General features: G+C 46.3%; 1 protein-coding gene across 1 annotated transcript in view; it reads right to left on the reverse strand.

Moving 5' to 3' along the window:
- sipa1l1 (signal-induced proliferation-associated 1 like 1) overlaps window positions 1–24,317 on the reverse strand; it is a 225,962-nt gene that overhangs the window by 89,310 nt on the left and 112,335 nt on the right. Inside the window, exons 3-7 of the mRNA XM_031837956.1 lie at window positions 17,412–18,401; window positions 17,089–17,274; window positions 11,727–12,236; window positions 7,722–7,944; window positions 5,299–5,429 (exon numbers count right to left, since the gene is read on the reverse strand). Coding sequence (XP_031693816.1) covers window positions 5,299–5,429; window positions 7,722–7,944; window positions 11,727–12,236; window positions 17,089–17,274; window positions 17,412–18,194 — 1,833 coding nt within the window. The 5' untranslated portion in view covers window positions 18,195–18,401. The remainder of the gene's footprint in view (window positions 1–5,298; window positions 5,430–7,721; window positions 7,945–11,726; window positions 12,237–17,088; window positions 17,275–17,411; window positions 18,402–24,317) is intronic.

Raw genomic sequence — 24,317 nt, forward strand, 5'->3', positions numbered from 1 at the left:
GGAGGATGGCGGGAAGTAGAGGGGAGGATGGAGGGAGGGAGGGAGGTAGAGGGGAGGATGGAGGGAGGGAGGGAGGTAGAGGGGAGGATGGAGGGAGGGAGGTAGAGGGGAGGATGGAGGGAGGGAGGTAGAGGGGAGGATGGAGGGAGGGAGGGAGGTAGAGGGGAAGATGGAGGGAGGGAGGGAGGTAGAGGGGAGGGAGGGAGGTAGAGGGGAAGATGGGAGGGAGGGAGGGAGGTAGAGGGGAAGATGGAGGGAGGGAGGTAGAGGGGAGGATGGAGGGAGGGAGGTAGAGGGGAAGATGGAGGGAGGGAGGTAGAGGGGAGGATGGAGGGAGGGAGGTAGAGGGGAGGATAGAGGGAGGGAGGTAGAGGGGAGGATGGCGGGAAGTAGAGGGGAGGATGGAGGGAGGGAGGGAGAGGGGAGGATGGAGGGAGGGAGGTAGAGGGGAGGATGGAGGGAGGGAGGTAGAGGGGAGGATGGAGGGAGGGAGGTAGAGGGGAGGATGGAGGGAGGGAGGTAGAGGGGAGGATGGAGGGAGGGAGGGAGGTAGAGGGGAAGATGGAGGGAGGGAGGTAGAGGGGAAGATGGAGGGAGGGAGGGAGGTAGAGGGGAAGATGGAGGGAGGGGGGGGTAGAGGGAGGATGGAGGGAGGGAGGTAGAGGGGAGGATGGAGGGAGGGAGGTAGAGGGGAAGATGGAGGGAGGGAGGTAGAGGGGAAGATGGAGGGAGGGAGGTAGAGGGGAAGATGGAGGGAGGGAGGGAGGTAGAGGGGAAGATGGAGGGAGGGAGGTAGAGGGGAAGATGGAGGGAGGGAGGTAGAGGGAAGATGGAGGGAGGGAGGTAGAGGGGAGGATGGCGGGAGGGAGGTAGAGGGGAGGATGGCGGGAAGTAGAGGGGAGGATGGAGGGAGGGAGGTAGAGGGGAGGATGGAGGGAGGGAGGTAGAGGGGAGGATGGAGGGAGGGAGGTAGAGGGGAGGATGGAGGGAGGGAGGTAGAGGGGAGGATGGAGGGAGGGAGGGAGGTAGAGGGGAGAATGAGGGGAGGATGGGGGGAGGATGGAGGGAGGATGGAGGGAGGTAGAGGGGAGGATGAGGGGAGGATGGGGGGAGGTAGAGGGGAGGATGAGGGGAGGATGGGGGAGGATGAGGGGAGGATGGAGGGAGGTAGAGGGGAGGATGGAGGGAGGTAGAGGGGAGGATGGAGGGAAGTAGAGGGTAGGATGGCGGGTGGTAGAGGGGAGGATGGCGGGTTGTAGAGGGGAGGATGGCGGGAGATAGAGGGGAGGATGGCGGGAGGTAGAGGGGAGGTTGGCGGGAGGTAGAGGGGAGGATGGAGGGAAGTAGAGGGGAGGATGGAGGGAGGTAGAGGGGAGGATGGAGGGAAGTAGAGGGGAGGATGGAGGGAAGTAGAGGGGAGGATGGAGGGAGGTAGAGGTGAGGATTGAGGGAGGTAGAGATGAGGATGGAGGGTGAGGTAGTCACCTGGAATGGAATTCAATTAACAGGTGTACCTTCAAAGTTAAAAGTTCATTTGTGGGATTGCATTCCTTCTTAAAGTGTTTGAGCCAATCCATGAATTGTGTTGTGACAAGGTAGGGGTGGTATACAGAAGATAGCCATATATGACAAGAACAGCTCAAATAAGCAAAGAGAAATGACAGTCGGAAGGTTGCAAGTTCAAATCCCTGAGCTGCAGTTAACCCACTGTTCCTAGGCCGTCATTGAAAATAAGAATTTGTTCTTAACTGACTTGCATAGTTAAATAAAGAAAATGAAGGTCAGTCAATGGGGGAATATTTTAACAACTTTGAAAGTTTCTTCAAGTGCAGTCGCAAAAACCATAAAGCGCTATGATGAAATGATGAATGAAATGATGAAACTGGCTCTCATGAGGACCACCACAGGAGTTAGCTCTGCTGCAGAGGATAAGTTCATTAGAGTTAACTGCATCTCAGATTGCAGCACAAATAAATGGAACAGACACATCTCAACATCAACTGTTCAAAGGAGACTACGTGAATCAGGCTTTCATGGATGAATTGATGCAAAGAACCCACCACTAAAGGACACCATTAAGAAGACAGCCAGGAAAACACGAGCAATGGAGACTAGACCGGTGGAAATCTGTCCTTTGGTCTGATGAGTCCAAATCTGAGATTTTTGGTTCCAACCGCCGTGTCTTTGTCAGACGCAGAGTAGGTGTGGATTTTCGGTGTGGATTTTCATTTTCTGGTAACACTGATTTATTTAGAATTCAAGGCACACTTAACCAGCATGACTACCACAGCATTCTGCAGCGATACGCCATCCCATCTGGTTTGTACTTAGCAGGACTATCATTTGTTTTTCAACAGGACAATGACCCAACACACCTCCAGGCTGTGTAAGGGCTATTTGACCAGGAAGGAGAGTGATGGAGTGCTGCATCAGATGACCTGGCCTCCACTATAACCCAACCTCAACCCAATTGAGATGGTTTGTGATGAGTTGGACTGCAAAGTGAAGGAAAAGCAGCCAACAAGTGTTCAGCATATGTGAGAACTCCTTCAAGACTGTTGGAAAGGCATTCCTTATGAAGCCGGTTGAGAGAATGCCAAGAGTGTGAAAAGCTGTCATCAAGGCAAAGGGTGGCTACTCTGAAGAATCTAAAATGTATTTTGATCTGTTGAACACTTTTTTGGTTACTACATGATTCCATATGCAGAATAAAAAAAAAACCTTGAATGAGTAGGTGTGTCCAAACTTTTGACTGGTACTGTATGTGTGATGTTTTGGGGGGGATTTATGATGGACTATTATCATGCAACCGGGTGAGCGGGGAACAAATACATGTTATTTGTACTTTAAAATAGCTAATGGAGGACGATTTCACCGTGGTTCATTTTCCTGCCAGCCAGGTAGACTATACTCCTATACTCGTCATAAATATAAGCAATGTGCTTAATATTAGGTAAGTTGAGAAATAAATATAGGAGGCCTAGCCCATAGAAAGCTGATGAGATCCTCCTCTTTTTATTAGCGGCCATCACTCCATTTTCTCACGCAAATGCAAAGCCTATAGAAATGTTGCACAGCATGAGCTCATGGGCTCTCATGAAGTGTTTGATTAGATTTTCGATGACATTTGCATTGATGTCAGAGTGATTAGAGGGACAGTAGAGTGTTGAGTATCAGGCAGTTAAGCACGTTTGGTAGGCTACTAATGACCATCGGCAGCATCAGAGCTTGGAGAAGCCTAATTACCGTGACTAAACGGTCACATGGAACTCGACTGCCTACATGACTCCTGACCGCCGGTGTGGCGGTAATACGGTCATCGTAACAGCCCTACTCCGGCCGACGCTTGGCATTCTGCATGGTGATCTTAGGCTGCTCGGCCATTTCAAGAAGCTCCAGAAGAAGTTACTGCAAGGGGCGTGGCTGAAAGTTATTGCAACGGGCGTGGCTGAATTTGCCGAATCCACTTATTTGAAGGGGTGTCCAAATAGTGTAATTCCATTATGACATTATGGGGAATTGTGTGTAGGCCAGTGACTCAAAATCTAAATTGAATCCATGTTTAATTCATGCTATAGCAACAAAATGTGGAAAAAGTCAAGGGGTATGAATACTTTGAAGGCACTGTGTGTACATACAGGGAGGGGTGAACGTGACTAGGCAACAGGACAGATAATAAAATAGTGGCAGCAGCGTATGTGATGAGTCCAAAAAAAGTTAGTGCAAAGTGGGTCAATGCAAAAAGTTGGCAGGGCACTCGGCCCCAGTGATGTTCTGGGCCGTACGCACTCGGCCCCAGTGATGTTCTGGGCCGTACGCACTCGGCCCCAGTGATGTTCTGGGCCGTACGCACTCGGCCCCAGTGATGTTCTGGGCCGTACGCACTCGGCCCCAGTGATGTTCTGGGCCGTACGCACTCGGCCCCAGTGATGTTCTGGGCCGTACGCACTCGGCCCCAGTGATGTTCTGGGCCGTACGCACTCGGCCCCAGTGATGTTCTGGGCCGTACGCACTCGGCCCCAGTGATGTTCTGGGCCGTACGCACCACCCTCTGCAGCGCCTTGCGGTCGGCATACCAAGCAGTGATGCAGCCAGTCAGGATGCTCTCGATGGTGCAGCTGTAGAACTTTTTTGAGGATCTGAGGGCCCATGCCAAATATTTTCAGCCTCCTGAGGGGGAAGAGGGGCTCCTGAGTGGCGCAGTGGTCTAAGACACTGCATCTGGTTCGAATCCAGGCTGTATCGTAAATGTAAAATAAAAAAAATAAGAGGCCTTGTTGTGCGTTCCTCACGACTGTTTGGTGTGTTCGGACCATGATAAATCCTTAGTGATGTGCACACCGAGAAACTTGAAGCTCTCGACCAGCTCCACTACAACCCCCGTCAATGTGGTTGGGGGCGTGGCTCTGCCCTCTGTTTCCTGTAGTTCACAATCAACTCCTTTGTCTTGACGTTGAAGGAGAGGTGGTCTCATTGTAGTCTGTGATCAGGCCAACCACTATCGTGTCGGAGTCGTGATGAGCTTTGAGGGCACTATGGTGTTAAACGCTGAGCTGTAGTCAATGAATATCATTCTCACATAGGTGTTCCTTTTGTCCAGGTGGGAAAAGGGCAGTGTGGATCTGGTGGGGCGGTGAATTGGACTGTGTCCATGGTATCTGGGATGATGGTGTTGATGTGAGCCATGACCAGCCTTTCAAAGCATTCCGTTGCTACAGATTTGAGTGCGATAGCCATTTAGACAGGTTACCTTGGCATTCTTGGGGAAAGGGACTATGGTGGTCTGCTTGAAACGGGTAGGTATTACAAACAGTGTCAGGGGGAGGTTGAAAAACGTCAGTGAAGACATTTGCCACATGCTGAGTACACGTGCTGGTAATTCATCTGGCCCTGCGGCCTTGTGAATGTTGACCTGTTTAAAAGGTCTTGCTCACATCGGCTATGGAAAAGCTGGGATGAAGGGGTTTGTGGGAAATAAAGAGGAGGAGAGGGAAAGGCAGAAGGGGATCCGGGTTAGAAGAGTGGGAAAGAAGGGAAGAAGAGCCATATATATCCAGGTTAGAAACTCCTATGCCATATATACAAGGGTTGGGGTCAATTAAAATTGAAAGCCAGTCAATTCAGGAAGTAAACTGAAATACAATAATACAATAATTGAAAAAAAGGGCATCTCTTTTCATAACTTTGAGAAGCTATTTGTACGAAAAGTTTTTCACTTTTTAAATTCAAATCACTTCCTGATTTGACTAACTTCCAATTCAAATGAACCCCAACCCTGATAGATATATAGCTATTTACCTCGCTGGTTCTGAAGATGACTCTGTAGTTGTACTGTTGTCCATGCTCCTTGTGTTCTTCTAGCTTCTCTCTCCTCAAACTCACTGCTACTGGACCCAGAGTGTCATCTACACCCAGGTAGTTCCAATGCTCTGGACGAGAGAGCGAGCGATGAGAGAGAGAGGAGGGGACAAGGTGAAAGAGGGAGAAGAGAGAAAGTCAGATTTTTTTCTCCAAGGCATACAGACATTCATATCTACTCTACCATAGCAATGCATGAATAGAGATGCTATAATCTCACTTCTCGGGTAGAAGTAGTTCCTGTAGTAACAGTAGGCCCCCAGACCTCTCCTCTTCCTCCCAGATACACAGTTGAAGTGAAAAGTGTACATACACTTAGGTTGGAGTCATTAAAACTCGTTTTTCAACCACTCCACAAATTTCTTGTTAACAAACTATAGTTCTGGCATGTCGGTTTAGGACATCTACTTTGTGCATGACACAAGTAATTTTTCCAACAATTGTTTACAGACAGATTATTTCACTTATAATTCACTGTATCACAATTTCAGTGGGAAAATTCCAGAAAATGATGTCATGGCTTTAGAAGCTTCTGATAGGCTAATTGACATCATTTGAGTCAATTGGAGGTGTACCTGTGGATGTATTTCAAGGCCTCCCTTCAAACTCAGTGCCTCTTTGCTTGACATCATGGGAAAATCAAAAGAAATCAGTCAAGACATCAGAGAAAATAATTGTAGACCTCCACAAGTCTGATTCATCCTTGGGAGCAATTTCCAAATGCCTGAAGATACCACGTTCATCTGTACAAACAATAGTATGCAAGTATAAACACCATGAGACCACGCAGCCGTCATACCGCCCAGGATGGAGACGCGTTGTGTCTCCTATAGATGAACATACTTTGGTGTGAAAAGTGCAAATCAATCCCAGAACAACGGCAAAGGACCTTGTGAAGATGCTGGAGGAAACAGGTACAAACACTATCTATATGAAACAGTAAAACGAGTCCTGTATCGACATAACCTGAAAGGCCGGACATCAAGGAAGAAACCACTCCTCCAAAACCACCATAAAAAAGCCAGACTACAGTTTGCAACTGCACATGGGGACAAAGATCATACTTTTTGGAGAAATGTCCTCTGGTCTGATGAAACAAAAATAGAACTGTTTGGCCATAATGACCATCGTTATGTTTGGAGGAAAAAGGGGAACATTTGCAAGCCGAAGAACACCATCCCAACCGTGAAGCACGGGGGTGGCAACATCATGTTGTGGGGGTGCTTTGCTGCAGGAGGGACTGGTGCACTTCACAGAACAGATGGCATCATGAGGGTAGGAAAATTCTGTGGATATTTTGAAGCAACATCTCAAGATATCAGTCAGGAAGTTAAAGCTTGGTCACAAATGGGTCTTCCAAATGGACAATGACCCCAAGCATTCTTCTAAATTTGTGGCAAAATGGCTTAAGGACAACAAAGTCAAGGTATTGGAGTGGCCATCACAACACCCTGACCTCGATCCTATAGAAAATTTGTGGGCAGAACTGAAAAACTGTCTGTGAGCAAGGAGGCCGACAAACCTGACTCAGTTACACCAGCTCTGTCAGGAGGAATGGGCCAAGATTCACCCAACTTATTGCGGGAAGCTTGTGGAAGGCTACCCGAAAAAGTTTGACCCAAGTTAAACAATTTAAAGCAATGCTACCAAATACTAATTGAGTGTATGTAAACTTCTGACCCACTGGGAATGTGATGAAAGAAATAAAAGCTGAAATAAATCTCTCTCTACTATTATTCTGACATTTCACATTATTAAAATAAAGTGGTGATCCTAATTGACCTAGGGCCCCAGACCTCTCCTCGTCCTTCCTCCCTCCCTTATTCTCAGATATACGGAATTCCGGTAGTAGTATCTCAGATATAAGTATTTCCGGTAGTGGTAGTAGGCTCCCAGACCTCTTCCTCCCTCTCACCTCTCAGATAGAGGTATTTCCTGTAGTAGTAAGACCCCAGACCTCTCCTCTTCCTCCCTCCCACCTCTCAGATAGAGGTATTTCCTGTAGTAATAAGACCCCAGACCTCTCCTCTTCCTCCCTCCCACCTCTCAGATAGAGGTATTTCCTGTAGTAATAAGACCCCAGACCTCTCCTCTTCCTCCCTCCCACCTCTCAGATAGAGGTATTTCCTGTAGTAATAAGACCCCAGACCTCTCCTCTTCCTCCCTCCCACCTCTCAGATAGAGGTATTTCCTGTAGTAATAAGACCCCAGACCTCTCCTCTTCCTCCCTCCCACCTCTCAGATAGAGGTATTTCCTGTAGTAATAAGACCCCAGACCTCTCCTCTTCCTCCCTCCCACCTCTCAGATAGAGGTATTTCCTGTAGTAATAAGACCCCAGACCTCTCCTCTTCCTCCCTCTCACCTCTCAGATAGAAGTATTTCCTGTAGTAGTAAGACCCCTGGTCGCAGTGCTCCACAGATCGTTTGGCCCTATCAGCATGCTGTCCCTGTCCGTCTTTAGGGGCCTCCAGCACGGACACCCCGGCGTTGGTGAAGTGGGGGAGAGAGGTCTCCAGGGGTCCCTCCTCTGAGCCACCTCCCCCCCCAGAGCCACTGGAGCTGCCCCCACTGCCTATACTACCCTGCTGAGAAGGGGGAAGGAGTAACGTTAGTATGGAGGTATGGAGGGGGGAGGAGTAACGTCAGTATGGAGATATTGAGGGGGGAGGAGTAACGTTAGTGTGGAGGTATTGAGGGGGGAGGAGTAACGTTAGTATGGAGGTATTGAGGGGGGAGGAGTAACGTTAGTATGGAGGTATTGAGGGGGGAGGAGTAACGTTAGTATGGAGGTATTGAGGGGGGAGGAGTAACGTTAGTATGGAGGTAGTGAGGGGGAGGAGTAACGTTAGTATGGAGGTATTGAGGGGGAGGAGTAACGTTAGTATGGAGGTATTGAGGGGGGAGGAGTAACGTTAGTATGGAGGTATTGAGGGGGGAGGAGTAACGTTAGTATGGAGGTATTGAGGGGGGAGGAGTAACGTTAGTGTGGAGGTATTGAGGGGGGAGGAGTAACGTTAGTATGGAGGTATTGAGGGGGGAGGAGTAACGTTAGTATGGAGGTATTGAGGGGGGAGGAGTAACGTTAGTATGGAGGTAGTGAGGGGGAGGAGTAACGTTAGTATGGAGGTATTGAGGGGGAGGAGTAACGTTAGTATGGAGGTATTGAGGGGGGAGGAGTAACGTTAGTATGGAGGTTTTGAGGGGGAGGAGTAACGTTAGTATGGAGGTTTTGAGGGGGAGGAGTAACGTTAGTATGGAGGTTTTGAGGGGGAGGAGTAACGTTAGTATGGAGGTATTGAGGGGGAGGAGTAACATTAGTATTGAGGTATTGAGGGGGAGGAGTAACATTAGTGTGGAGATATTGAGGGGGGAGGAGTAACGTTAGTATGGAGGTATTGAGGGGGAGGAGTAACATTAGTATTGAGGTATTGAGGGGGAGGAGTAACATTAGTGTGGAGATATTGAGGGGGGAGGAGTAACGTTAGTGTGGAGATATTGAGGGGGGAGGAGTAACGTTAGTGTGGAGATATTGAGGGGGGAGGAGTAACGTTAGTGTGGAGATATTGAGGGGGAGGAGTAACGTTAGTATGGAGGTATTGAGGGGGAGGAGTAACATTAGTGTGGAGATATTGAGGGGGAGGAGTAACGTTAGTATGGAGGTATTGAGGGGGGAGGAGTAACGTTAGTATGGAGGTATTGAGGGGGAGGAGTAACGTTAGTATGGAGGTATTGAGGGGGAGGAGTAACATTAGTGTGGAGATATTGAGGGGGAGGAGTAACGTTAGTGTGGAGATATTGAGGGGGGAGGAGTAACATTAGTGTGGAGATATTGAGGGGGGAGGAGTAACATTAGTGTGGAGATATTGAGGGGGGAGGAGTAACGTTAGTGTGGAGATATTGAGGGGGGAGGAGTAACATTAGTGTGGAGATATTGAGGGGGGAGGAGTAACGTTAGTGTGGAGATATTGAGGGGGAGGAGTAACATTAGTGTGGAGATATTGAGGGGGGAGGAGTAACATTAGTATTGAGGTATTGAGGGGGAGGAGTAACATTAGTGTGGAGATATTGAGGGGGGAGGAGTAACATTAGTGTGGAGATATTGAGGGGGGAGGAGTAACATTAGTGTGGAGATATTGAGGGGGGAGGAGTAACATTAGTATGGAGATATTGAGGGGGAAAAGGTGTGTTTTTATGACATGTTTGAAAGATGAACTGTCTGATAAAGTAGTGTCTTAGTTCAATATCAATGATGATTGTGTCACATTATATCAAATTTGAATTATCGTGATATTCAAAATAGGTCCTGGAAATGTGTACGGGTATAAGCGTGAGTCAGTCTGCATGTGTGTGAGTGAGTGTATACATCCACCGGTCAGTTTATTAGGTAAACACATCTAGTACTGGGTTGGACCTCCCTTTTCCTCCAGAACAGCCTGAATTCTTTGGGCCGAGGAAACATTGGTCAATTGGTATCAAGGGACGTAACGTTTTCTAGGAAAATATTCCCCACACCATTACACCGCTGCCAGCAGCCTGTACTGTTGACACCGGGCAGGACGGGGCCACGGACTCACTCTGTCATCAGCATGAAGCAACAGGAACTGGGATTCGTCGGACAAGGCAATGTTTTTCCACTCCTCAAATGGTCCAGTGTTGGTGATCGCGTGGCCACTGGCGCCACTTCTTCTTGTTTTTAAGTTGCTAGGAGGCCGTTGTGGTCGTCTGCTGCAATAGCCAATCCGTGACCAGGACCGAGGAGTTGTACGTTCCGAGATGCCATTCTGAACACCACTGTTGTACTGCACCGTTATTTGCCTGCTTGCTTCCCACCTGTTAGCTCACACGATTGTTGCCATTCTCCTTCGACCTCTCTCATCAACAGACTGTTTACACCCACAGGAACAGCCGCTGACTGGTTGTTTGTTGCACCGTTTCTCTGTAAATCCAAGACATTGCTGGGCGTGAAAAGCCCAGGAGACACGGATGTTTTCTGAGCTACTGGAACCTGGCATGCCTGGCGCCGACAATCACAGCATTCTCAAAGTCGCTTCGGTCACTCGTTTTTATAAACGCTCAACAGAACAGTAACTGAATGTCTTGATGCCTGTCTGCCTGCTTTATATAGCAAGACACAGCCACGTGACTCACTGTCTGTAGGAGAGAACCATTTCTGGTGAATGGGGTGGTGTACCTAATAAACTGGCCACAGTGTATAGTGTATATATTGTGTGTGTAGTAGGGTTGTAATGATGTTAGTATGATGACTCCAGGCAGTAAGGAAGGAAAGGAAAGAAAATATGAAGGGGCCTTCATGTCTTGAGGAAAACCATCATAATGGCGGACACGACAACCTTATGTTATCACCCAGTTATGACCCAATCACCACCCAGTCACCACCCAGTCACCACCCAATCACCACCCAGTCACCACCCAATCACCACTCAGACACCACCCAGACACCACCCAATCACCACCCAGTCACCACCCAATCACCACCCAGACACCACTCAGACACCACCCAGACACCACCCAGTCACCACCCAAACACCACCCAGTCACCACCCAGTCACAAACCAATCACCACCCAGTCACCACTCAGACACCACCCAGTCACCACCCAGTCACAAACCAATCACCACCCAGTCACAAACCAATCACCACCCAGTCACCACCCAATCACCACCCAGTCACCACCCAATCACCACTCAGTCACCACCCAATCACCACTCAGACACCACCCAATCACCACTCAGACACCACCCAGTCACAAACCAATCACCACCCAATCACCACCCAGTCACCACCCAATCACCACTCAGACACCACCCAGTCACCACCCAATCACCACTCAGACACCACCCAATCACCACCCAGTCACCACCCAATCACCACCCAATCACCACCCAATCACCACCCAATCACCACTCAGACACCACCCAGTCACAAACCAATCACCACCCAATCACCACCCAGTCACCACCCAATCACCACCCAATCACCACCCAATCACCACCCAGTCACCACCCAATCACCACCCAGTCACAAACCAATCGCCACCCAATCGCCACCCAGTCACAAACCAATCACCACCCAGACACCACTCAGACACAAACCAATCAGTCACCACCCAGACACCACTGTTTATATTCCATGCGACAGCACAACATATTTGACATAAAGTACGTTTTTTTGAAGGACCATATCGTTTAGCCGGCTATGTGTACGTTTCTTTGTCAAGGAAAAACTAGTGGTATAGTGTGTGTGTGTGTGTGTGTGTGTGTGTGTGTGTGTGTGTGTGTGTGTGTGTATGTATGTATGTATGTATGTGTATATATATATATATATATATATATGTGTGTCCTCCTACCCGTTTAGAGAGGCCAATGTTCCTCTCTCCCTCTCCTCCCAGCTCATTCCTGAAACAAGGACAGTTCAGCACCAGATCGTTGCTCTTCTCATCACCAGGGTCTAGGGCAGGGTTAGTGGTGTGAGTCCCTCCCTGTCCCGTGGCCCCCTCCTTCCCACTCAGCTCCTCCTGGGACCCGCACGGAGACCCGCCCCCGCCGCTTACCCCGCTCTGATTGGACGAGAGCGAGGAAGTGGCGGAGGCCGAGGCGGCGGCCGCAGCGGAGGCCCCCGTGGTGGTGTTCTTGCGTTTCCCGCCGGACTGTCGACCCTGGATGGCCTCGTTGAGGTCGAAGAGGATACTCTGCACGTCAAAGTGAGCAAAGCCTTTCTGACAGGACCAGGGTTTAGGAGGGGGGCCGCTGACGTCCTCCCGCACCCCATCCTCCACATCAGACCCAGCCCGGGACGAGTCACCCTCGGCCTTGACGCTGCGGAGCTTCCTGAAGATGGACTCCCCTCCAGTCTCCGACTGGAATCAGATAAGATCATGACTTTATTATCCCCCAGAGGGAAATGTTGTTTGCGTCACTGTGCATATATTAAAAACATTAAACAATGTGTATGGATAAAAACAATTATTGATATTAATGTAATATTGGTGTAATGTACAGACTCATAACACATTAAAAAACAAACATATTAAGCACAGACATGACAATGTGACCCGTTTCAAGAAGCTAACAGGAGAACAGGAGAACAGGAGATTTTAACTAACATTTTAACTAACATTTTAACTAACATTTTAACTAACATTTTCCATTTCTTTTTTAGCTAAATGTTGTTGTTTTTTGGCAGAAATGTCTTCTGGAATGTGAACTTTCATGACAGTGATTGGGAAGAAATGTGATCGGTGCGGCAGGGTAGCCTAGTGGTTAGAGTGTAGAGGCGGCAGGTAGCCTAGTGGTTAGAGTGTAGAGGTGGCAGGTAGTCTAGTGGTTAGAGTGTAGAGGTGGCAGGGTAGCCTAGTGGTTAGAGTGTAGAGGCGGCAGGGTAGCCTAGTGGTTAGAGTGTAGAGGCGGCAGGGTAGCCTAGTGGTTAGAGTGTAGAGGCGGCAGGGTAGCCTAGTGGTTAGAGCGTTGGACTAGTAACCGGAAGGTTGCAAGTTCAAACCCCCGAGCTGACAAGGTACAAATCTGTCTTTCTGCCCCCTGAACAGGCAGTTAACCCACTGTTCCTAGGCCATCATTGAAAATAAGAATTTGTTCTTAACTGACTTGCCTGGTTAAATAAAGGTAAAATATATATATATATATTTTTTAAACAGTGTTGTTGTCACAGAAGAAGTTGACCGAGTTTTGAAACCAGTGGTGGAATGCCTGGTAGGAAGTAGAGAGATGATTGCCAAATGTGGAGAGTTGAAAACAGAAGGTTGTTTTATAAACACCTGTCTCTGGATTACATCTTTAAACTAAGGGCAACCATGACAACCGTGACCGAGAGGGAAAAGCATTCATCCATGTAAACGAATAAGAGTCAAGCTACATTTTCAGATTTTATACATTTCTAATTTCATTGCAAGTTTAAGCATACTGTTAGCTAGCTAACATTGAACCTAGATGGTTAGTTTTAGCTATCTGCAGATTCATGCAGGGTGCATGAGTTGGGATTATGGTTCCTTGTTTAGCTAGCTAGCTACGTCAAACACTATGCAAGTAACACTAAACTAATATTTTGTTTTATGTCATGTGAAGAACATGGTCTGCACCAAAGTCAGATTAGGATATAGGCCAAGGACTAGATAGGGTATTTTAACTACTACTTTCACCACTTTTAGTCTTGAAATCTTTGGTTGTTTACTACACCACCTTACTCACTCTGTTTAGCACATGGCCTCACATGTGAATCCTTAAAGAGATGGGTGGGGCTAAAGCTTAAGAGGGTGTGAATGATGTTGAATAGGTGTAGTCAAAAATATATCTCCAGTAGGTGTACCAAAAAACTCAAGGGCCATTTTCTTAAAATGTGGGATTACTCATTTATCAATTTACAAAACTGAATTACGTTCCTCAACTGCAGTGTTTGATATACCATTTTCTAGTTCTGAGTCTCTACTTTTATCCAGTGTAAAAATAAAAAAAATAAAAAAATTCAAATTTTGCTACATAGGACCGAATCGAGATGGTGGGTCAGAATTACAGACACGATAAATACAAATTGTTCAATAGCTGGCCAATGTTTTTGTTTAATAACATGGTTGCTGGTTCCTGATCTTCTGAGAACACCGTATGAGGAGTCACCTGAAGTTTGATAGGAATGGGAGATGCAGTAGAGGAATGCAATGTTGAGGCAGAGGGTTCGTAATGAGCACGACTGATTACTACTCTGAACTGTGAGTGGTGAGCTTTCTGGCGACCAGAGCTGATGAGGCATCACACAAGTGGGTGCCATACATTGTGAAGCAGAAGTCGGGTGGTTACGCAACTCAGGCTGGTTCCAAGATCGAGCCATGTGCTGTTTCTCTCCATCTTTGGAGGATTCATGCATTCAAAGTCTTGGCCACTATTGGTTGACGTAACTAGCTATAGCAAGGCTGGTCATGACGATGTATTGGTTGACCTAGCTAGCTATGGCTAGACTACTCATAATGTATTGGTTGACGTAACTAGCTATAGCAAGGCTACTCATGACGATGTATTGGTTGACCTAGCTAGCTATAGCTAGGCTACTCATGATGGTGTATTGGTTGACCTAGCTAGCTATAGCTAGGCTACTCATGACGATGTATTGGTTGACCTAACTAGCTATAGCTAGGCTACTCATGACGATGTCTTGGTTGACCTAACTAGCTATAGCTAGGCTACTCATGATGATGTCTTGGTTGACCTAACTAGCTATTGCTAGGCTACTCATGATGATGTATTGGTTGACCTAACTAGCTATTGCTAGGCTACTCATAATGTATTGGTTGACCTAACTAGCTATAGCTAGGCTACTCATGATGATGTATTGGTTGACCTAACTAGCTATAGCTAGGCTACTCATGATGATGTCTTGGTTGACCTAACTAGCTATAGCTAGGCTACTCATGATGATGTATTGGTTGACCTAGCTAGCTATTGCTAGGCTACTCATGATGATGTATTGGTTGACCTAGCTAGCTATTGCTAGGCTACTCATGATGATGTATTGGTTGACCTAGCTAGCTATAGCTAGGCTACTCATGATGGTGTGTTGGTTGACCTAGCTAGCTATTTCTAGGCTACTCATGATGATGTATTGGTTGACCTAGCTAACTATAGCTAGGCTACTCATGATGATGTATTGGTTGACCTAACTAGCTATAGCTAGGCTACTCATGATGATGTATTGGTTGACCTAGCTAGCTATAGCTAGGCTACTCATGATGATGTATTGGTTGACCTAACTAGCTATTGCTAGGCTACTCATGATGATGTATTGGTTGACCTAGCTAGCTATTGCTAGGCTACTCATGATGATGTATTGGTTGACCTAGCTAACTATTGCTAGGCTACTCATGACGATGCATTGGTTGACCTAGCTAGCTATTGCTAGGCTACTCATGATGGTGTATTGGTTGACCTAGCTAGCTATTTCTAGGCTACTCATGATGATGTATTGGTTGACCTAGCTAACTATAGCTAGGCTACTCATGATGATGTATTGGTTGACCTAACTAGCTATTGCTAGGCTACTCATGATGATGTATTGGTTGACCTAGCTAACTATAGCTAGGCTACTCATGATGGTGTATTGGTTGACCTAGCTAGCTATTGCTAGGCTACTCATGATGATGTATTGGTTGACCTAGCTAACTATAGCTAGGCTACTCATGATGATGTATTGGTTGACCTAACTAGCTATAGCTAGGCTACTCATGATGATGTATTGGTTGACCTAGCTAGCTATAGCTAGGCTACTCATGATGATGTATTGGTTGACCTAACTAGCTATTGCTAGGCTACTCATGATGATGTATTGGTTGACCTAGCTAGCTATTGCTAGGCTACTCATGATGATGTATTGGTTGACCTAGCTAACTATTGCTAGGCTACTCATGACGATGCATTGGTTGACCTAGCTAGCTATTGCTAGGCTACTCATGATGGTGTATTGGTTGACCTAGCTAGCTATTTCTAGGCTACTCATGATGATGTATTGGTTGACCTAGCTAACTATAGCTAGGCTACTCATGATGATGTATTGGTTGACCTAGCTAACTATTGCTAGGCTACTCATGATGATGTATTGGTTGACCTAGCTAACTATAGCTAGGCTACTCATGATGGTGTATTGGTTGACCTAGCTAGCTATTGCTAGGCTACTCATGATGATGTATTGGTTGACCTAGCTAGCTATTGCTAGGCTACTCATGATGGTGTATTGGTTGACCTAGCTAGCTATAGCTAGGCTACTCATGACGGTGTATTGGTTGACCTAGCTAGCTATTGCTAGGCTACTCATGATGATGTATTGGTTGACCTAGCTAGCTATTGCTAGGCTACTCATGATGATGTATTGGTTGACCTAGCTAACTATTGCTAGGCTACTCATGATGATGTATTGGTTGACCTAACTAGCTATAGCTAGGCTACTCATGATGATGTCTTGGTTGACCTAACTAGCTATAGCTAGGCTACTCATGATGATGTATTGGTTGACCTAGCTAGCTATTGCTAGGCTACTCATGATGATGTATTGGTTGACCTAGCTAGCTATTGCTAGGCTACTCATGATGATGTATTGGTTGACCTAGCTAACTATAGCTAGGCTACTCATGATGATGTATTGGTTGACCTAGCTAACTATAGCTAGGCTACTCATGATGATGTATTGGTTGACCTAGCTAACTATAGCTAGGCTACTCATGATGATGTATTGGTTGACCTAGCTAACTATAGCTAGGCTACTCATGATGATGTATTGGTTGACCTAGCTAACTATAGCTAGGCTACTCATGATGATGTATTGGTTGACCTAGCTAGCTATAGCTAGGCTACTCATGATGATGTATTGGTTGACCTAGCTAGCTATTGCTAGGCTACTCATGATGATGTATTGGTTGACCTAGCTAACTATAGCTAGGCTACTCATGATGTATTGGTTGACCTAGCTAACTATAGCTAGGCTACTCATGATGATGTATTGGTTGACCTAGCTAACTATAGCTAGGCTACTCATGATGATGTATTGGTTGACCTAGCTAACTATAGCTAGGCTACTCATGCTAATGTATGGCTTGTTTTTTGCTTTTGAAGCACTTTGAGATTTTTTTCTGTTATCAAAAGGGCTACAAAAGGGCTACATTTAATAAATCATTATAATTATTAACATTAATGAGAAGTGCAGTTCATGTGCTCTACCTTGGACCTCCTCTTCAGGTGTTTCTCTCTTTCCTTCAGGCGACTGGCAGGGCTACCTCTGGTAGGACCCTGGGGTCCATCAGGTAGATCCAGGGCAGCCTGTTTGTGCGGGGCCACCGTCAGCAGCTCACCAAGTCTGTCCGGCGCCGGGCTGCGTTGATCAGGAGCCTCCTGGGACGTATAGCCCTTGAATAAATTAAGTTTACGTGACACATTTAAAATACATACAATAAGTGTCTTCAACACTTTCAAGCATCATCCTCGGGAATTCTTCGTACATTTTTTAACTATACTCATTGTTTTTACATCAATCAAGAAAATACCTTGAGCATATCGAAGAAGCTCTCCCCTGAGCCTGCATGTTTGTCTATGGAAGAGGTGCTGCCGTACTCTCGATGCATGGGCGTCCAGCCGGAGAAGGACCAGCCCTCGCCCCCGTCACCCTCTAACTCAGAGATAGTGATGTCACTGTTGGAGCGCTGGCGGATACGCCTCATGCCTTTACGCGGCGAGCCCTGGTAGCCGTCTGGCGACAGGTAGCGGTTGTCTTTGCTGTGATGTCTGCTGTGGTGCATCTTGCTCTTCAGGGTGTTGTGGATGTTCCGGAGCATCGAGGAGTCCTGAGGGCTGATCAGGTGGCCCAGTTTAGCTGACAAGTTGCTATGGGCCGTGGGCGCCGAGCCTGAACCCGAGCTCCGTTCTCTTTCTCCGCGTTCCCCGGCCGACCCGCGTTCCCCGGCCGACCCGCGTTCCCCGGCCGACCCGCGTTCCCCGGCCGACCCGCCTGACCCACATTCTCCGCCACCTGAAGATGACATGGTGGAACTCGGGGAGTCCGTATCTACGGTGATGTGCCACACCCCGCCCGTTCCATCCCGTTTTGGGGGCCAGTCCGCCACGCGCGCCCTGACTCCCATCTTGGGAACCCCCGGGGTGGAGGAGGAAGAGGAGCCGGATGAGGAAGAGGAGGTGAGGTGGGTGCTCTCCGAGCGAGGTGGGGGGGCGCCACCATTGGGGAGGCGCAGGCGACGGGTGTAGAATTCATCAGAGGCAGGTACCGAGCCGCCCACCGAACGCTCCGTCTGAGACCGCTTCAGACTGGTCATGGTGGAGTTAGGGGGTAAGGTGGGGTAAGAGAGAGCTCAGCAGTAGAGATGGAGCATTATGCCCAGGGAGAGGAGAGGATAGAGAGCCTCACAGAGCATGGGTGGCTGGGAGGACTGGAGGAGGAAGAGAAAGGCAGGGCAGACAGAAGGTTGTTGCTAGTGTTGGTCCTCCTCAGGTTTGTATGCTGCGTCGGTCTCTGGTGAACTCTGCAGGAGAGAGAGAGAGAGAGGAAGAAGGAAAGAAGAGGAGAGAGAGAAGAAGAGAAGAAACGAAGAAGAGGAGAGAGAGGAGAGAAAGAGGAGAGAGGAGGAAGAGGAGAAGATAGGAGGAGAAAGAGGAAGAAGAGAGATAGTTAGAGGGTTAGAGGTTGGGTTTAGGCCTCTATGTCAGAGATTCCTTTGTCATGGCAACAACAACTGAAGTTGTTTTTAAATCAAGCAGAAGGAACAGGCCCTCACTCTTCACTAACTGGCTGATGATGTTGGCAGCGTTGGTAAGCACAGCTTGTCCCATTAATCAATCATAAAATGTAGGATTAGCTAATAACTGCCAAACAAACATTCTGGATAAAATAAGAGAACCTTGAATGATTTATTGATCAGCATTTTGATATGCTCGAAAAAGAAATAAAATCAGATAAATCGAAGCGGACAAAAAAGAGAGGACATCTCCTCGAGAAACTGAAGGGAAGCCGCCGTCAAATTCTGAATGTAATAATTTGGAGGGGGACATTTTTTAGAAGTATGTCTCCAGAATACGGAGCACTGCTTACAAGCATGAGAGAACAGATTTTTTTTAAACTGATCTATTGCCTGGACTACTGGGGGACGTTGAGGCATTAAAAACAGGAATGGATTACAGTAACAAAATGGAAGAAATCCGAGTGGGAAAATAAGACAATGAAAAGTACCGTGGACTCCCTAAAACACACTACAGAGACGCTACGGTATGATAATAAGACAATGAAAAGTACCGTGGACTCCCTAAAACACACTACAGAGACGCTACGGTATGATAATAAGACAATGAAAAGTACCGTGGACTCCCTAAAACACACTACAGAGACGCTACGGTATGATAATAAGACAATGAAAAGTACCGTGGACTCCCTAAAACACACTACAGAGACGCTACGGTATGATAATAAGACAATGAAAAGTACCGTGGACTCCCTAAAACACACTACAGAGACGCTACGGTATGATAATAAGACAATGAAAAGTACCGTGGACTCCCTAAAACACACTACAGAGACGCTACGGTATGATAATAAGACAATGAAAAGTACCGTGGACTCCCTAAAACACACTACAGAGACGCTACGGTATGATAATAAGACAATGAAAAGTACCGTGGACTGCCTAAAACACACTACAGAGACGCTACGGTATGATAATAAGACAATGAAAAGTACCGTGGACTCCCTAAAAGGGTGGGGGGGGGGGGGGGGGGGGGGGATCAAGGTTTTCACGAAACGTAATCTCAAGATGACGGACGAACAGGTAGAAACAATTGATTTTCAAAGAGCTCACGATTTCGGGTGGCAGAGGGAAGGCCCCGTCCGATAGTAGCTAGGCTAACTCCGTACCAAAATGAAGATTAACTTGCTACAACAGGATAGGGAGCTGAAGGAAAACAAAAATGTGTGTGGGTGGTTGGTTGGCTTTACTCGCTCTAGATTGTCAGTACAGCAGGTCTTCTTTGCGATCATGTCATGGCTGTGTTGGGGTGTCGACTGTAAGTTAAACGTATGTATCCCTATATGGGTAGCGTGAGGCCTAAAACACGTTTCTACTGGCAGGACATAATGTCACAATGAGGACTACATGTCTCTCTGCTGATATGAATATAACAGGACATAATGAGGACTACATGTCTCTGCTGATATGAATATAACAGGACATAATGAGGACTACATGTCTCTGCTGATATGAATATAACAGGACATAATGAGGACTACATGTCTCTCTGCTGATAAGAATATAACAGGACATAATGAGGACTACATGTCTCTCTGCTGATAAGAATATAACAGGACATAATGAGGACTACATGTCTCTCTGCTGATAAGAATATAACAGGACATAATGAGGACTACATGTCTCTGCTGATAAGAATATAACAGGATATAATGAGGACTACATGTCTCTCTGCTGTATATTAAGTAGCATTGTTTAAAGTGGCTAGTGATACATGTATTACATAAAGATGCAGTACATGATATAGGGTACAGTATATACATATTCATAGGAGATGAGTAATGTAGGGTATGTAAACTAAGTAGCATTGTTTAAAGTGGCTAGTGATACATGTATTACATAAAGATGCAGTAGATGATATTGGGTACAGTATATACATATACTAGAGCAGTCTGGGCTGCATTGTTAGCTCCCCACTCATGCTGCACAGAAGTTAACACACTTGAATAATGCGTCACAGCATGTAGAAATGTTGAAACTGTTAATTACTGTTCGCCAAACAATGTCCATACAGGCTAGAACACAATGCAAGACAATACCGGTAGCTTACAACTTTAATTGCAGGCTAACTTTCTTTGTTAGCTTACAGCTGAAGCAACATCAATTCACTACCCTAGTACTTTGTGATATTACACAAACCATAATGCCAAATATGCTGATTTCAAAGATGATTGTCACCAAAAACTTGATTAATTCACTTAGTCTCCCTCGCCACCAAAAACAAATTAATTTCATCTCCCTTGCCTCCCATTTGGGTTTCAACTAGATTCCACAGCCAGGTTCTGCCTCACAAATTAAGTCATTACTTTCTATAAGAGACAGAGCAAACTTATAAAAGAAGAGATTGATCAGAACAATAATTTAAAAAATAGTGCCTTCAGAAAGTATTCATACCCCTTGACTTATTCCATATTGTGTTGTGTTACAGCCTCAATTCAAAATCGATTTAAAAAAATATTATAATTCTCACCCATCTTACACACAATACCCCATAATGACATCACAATACCCCATAATGACATCACAATACCCCATAATGACATCACAATACCCCATAATGACATCACAATACCCCATAATGACAAAATGAAAACATGTTTTTAGAAATCGTTGCAAATGTATTGAAAAATAAATACAGAAATATTTAATTTACAAACACACTTGAGTCAATGCTTTGTAGAAGCACCTTCGGCAGCGATTACAGCTGGGAGTCTTTCTGGGCAAGTCTCTAAGAGCTTTGCACATCTGGATTGATATACACTGATCAAAAATACAAATTCAACACAAAGTGTTGGTCCCATGTTTTATGAGCTAAAAAAAAAAATCCCAGAAATGTTCCATGTTCCAATGTTCCAAAAAGCTTATATCTCACACATTTGTTTACATCCCTGTTAGTGAGCATTTCTCCTTTGCCAAGACAATCCATTAAACCTGACAGGTGTGGCATATCAAGAAGTTGATTAAACAGCATTGATCATTACACAGGTGCACCTTGCGCTGGGGACAATAAAAGGCCTGTCTAAAATGTGCCGTTTTCACCCAACACACCAATCCAAACTCCTCACTTCGCATGTCCAGCCCACTCATTATCTCAGCCAATCATGGCTAGCCCACTCATTATCTCAGCCAATCATGGCTAGCGGGAAGGTTGCTGACTTTTTCTTTGGTTTCCAACAGGGCTATAGATTTGGGTGAGGTTTTTTTTCTTGCCTGAGTAGCCTTGTTTCACTGCCAAAAATACAATTAAACCATCTAATGTTCTGCAAAATACAGGTAGCCTAGTCATATAATTAACATCCAATCACATTAACCGTTACTCTCTTGCTGGAATTCCACTATATGTGCAAGTAGTATCTCACAACTCGATTAAACCTTTACTCTTGCGCAGACATTTAGAAACAAAAAATAAGCCTCATCTAATATTTTTCAAGAACTGGACGACGTTGTGACATCAAATGGACTTTGGTGGTCAAGATGTGTTGGTATCTGTACTGATGGCGCAAAAGCCATGACAGGGAGACATAGTGGAGTGGTAACGCGAGTGCAAGCAGTTGCTCCCGACGCCACTTGGGTCCACTGCAGCATCCACCGAGAGGCTCTTGGGTACACTGCAGCATCCACCGAGAGGCTCTTGGGTACACTGCAGCATCCACCTAGAGGCTTTTGGGTCCACTGCAGCATCCACCGAGAGGCTCTTGGGTACACTGCAGCATCCACCGAGAGGCTCTTGGGTACACTGCAGCATCCACCTAGAGGCTCTTGGGTACACTGCAGCATCCACCGAGAGGCTCTTGGGTACACTGCAGCATCCACCGAGAGGCTCTTGGGTACACTGCAGCATCCACCGAGAGGCTCTTGGGTCCACTGCAGCATCCACCGAGAGGCTCTTGGGTCCACTGCAGCATCCACCGAGAGGCTCTTGGGTCCACTGCAGCATCCACCGAGAGGCTCTTGGGTCCACTGCAGCATCCACCGAGAGGCTCTTGGGTCCACTGCAGCATCCACCGAGAGGCTCTTGGGTCCACTGCAGCATCCACCGAGAGGCTCTTGGGTCCACTGCAGCATCCACCGAGAGGCTCTTGGGTACACTGCAGCATCCTGCTTGTGTTGGTATCTGTACTGATGGCGCAAAAGCCATGACAGGGAGACATCGTGGAGTGGTAACACGCGTGCAAGCAGTTTCTCCCGACGCCACTTGCATCCACTGCAGCATCCACCGAGAGGCTCTTCCTACCAAGGGAATGCCTGACAGCTTGAAAGACGTTTTGGACACTTCAATGAAAAAGGTTAACTTTGTTAAAGCAAGGCCCCTGAACTCCCGTGTGTTTTCTGCACTACGTAGTGATATGGGCATGTAACGCTTTTACAACATACAGAAGTGCTCTGGTTATCAAGGGACAAAGTATTGACACGTTTCTTTTAATTGAGAGACGAGGTTAAAGTTCAACACTGACCATCATTTTCACCTGTCTGACCGCGTGATGATGATGATGAGTTTCTCACACGACTGGCCTATCTGGGTGATGTTTTTCCACTTGTCTGACCTCTTGGATGATGACGAGTTTCTCACACGACTGGCCTATCTGGGTGATGTTTTTCACTTGTCTGACCTCTTGGATGATGACGGGTTTCTCACACGACTGGCCTATCTGGGTGATGTTTTTCACCTGTCTGACCTCTTGATGATGACCAGTTTCTCACACGACTGGCCTATCTGGGTGATGTTTTTCACTTGTCTGACCTCTTGGATGATGATGAGTTTCTCACACGACTGACCTATCTGGGTGATGTTTTTTCTCGCCTGAATGATCTGAATCTAGGATTACAGGGACTCTCCACAACTACATTCAATGTGCGGGACAAATATATTATGAATCTGGATAGAAAACTGAAGTTTCTAAAACTGTTTGAATCATGTCTGTGAGTATAACAGAACTTATGTAGCAGGCAAAACCCCGAGAACAAATTATTATTTGTTTTGCCTCTGACTGTTCCGAGTTGTCATTGCCAAGGGATATTTCTTAGGAACCTGTTTTCAGTTCCTACCGCTTCCATTGGATGTCACCAGTCTTTGGAATTTGGTTGAGGTTATTCATTTGTGCAATGAAGAAGAAGCACATCCAGGAACAACGTTACGCTATTGAGAGTTGCGCAAGACGTAAAAAGGAGCACGGTTTGTTTACTTCCTGTATTGAAAACAGATTGCGCCGTCTACAATTTGATCGATTATTAACGTTTAAAAATACCTAAAGTTGTATTACAAAAGTAGTTTGAAATATTTTGTCAAAGTTTATAGGCAACATTTGAAATATTTTGTAGTGACGTTGCGTTTTTTGGAAGCTGTTTTTTTCTGGATCAAACGCGTCAAATAAATGGACATTTGGATATATATGGACAGAATTAATCGAACAAAAAGGACCATTTGTGATGTTTATGGGACATATTGGAGTGCCAACAAAAGAAGCTCATCAAAGGTAATGCATGTTTTATATTTTATTTCAGCGTTTTGTGTAGCGCCTGCAGGGTTGAAATATGCTACTCTCTTTGTTGACATTGTGCCATCATCAGATAATAGCTTCTTATGCTTTCGCCGAAAAGCCTTTTTGAAATCTGACATGTTGGCTGGATTCACAACGAGTGTAG

Source organism: Oncorhynchus kisutch, linkage group LG12 (assembly GCF_002021735.2).
Source record: "Oncorhynchus kisutch isolate 150728-3 linkage group LG12, Okis_V2, whole genome shotgun sequence".
Classification (NCBI taxonomy): domain Eukaryota; kingdom Metazoa; phylum Chordata; class Actinopteri; order Salmoniformes; family Salmonidae; genus Oncorhynchus; species Oncorhynchus kisutch.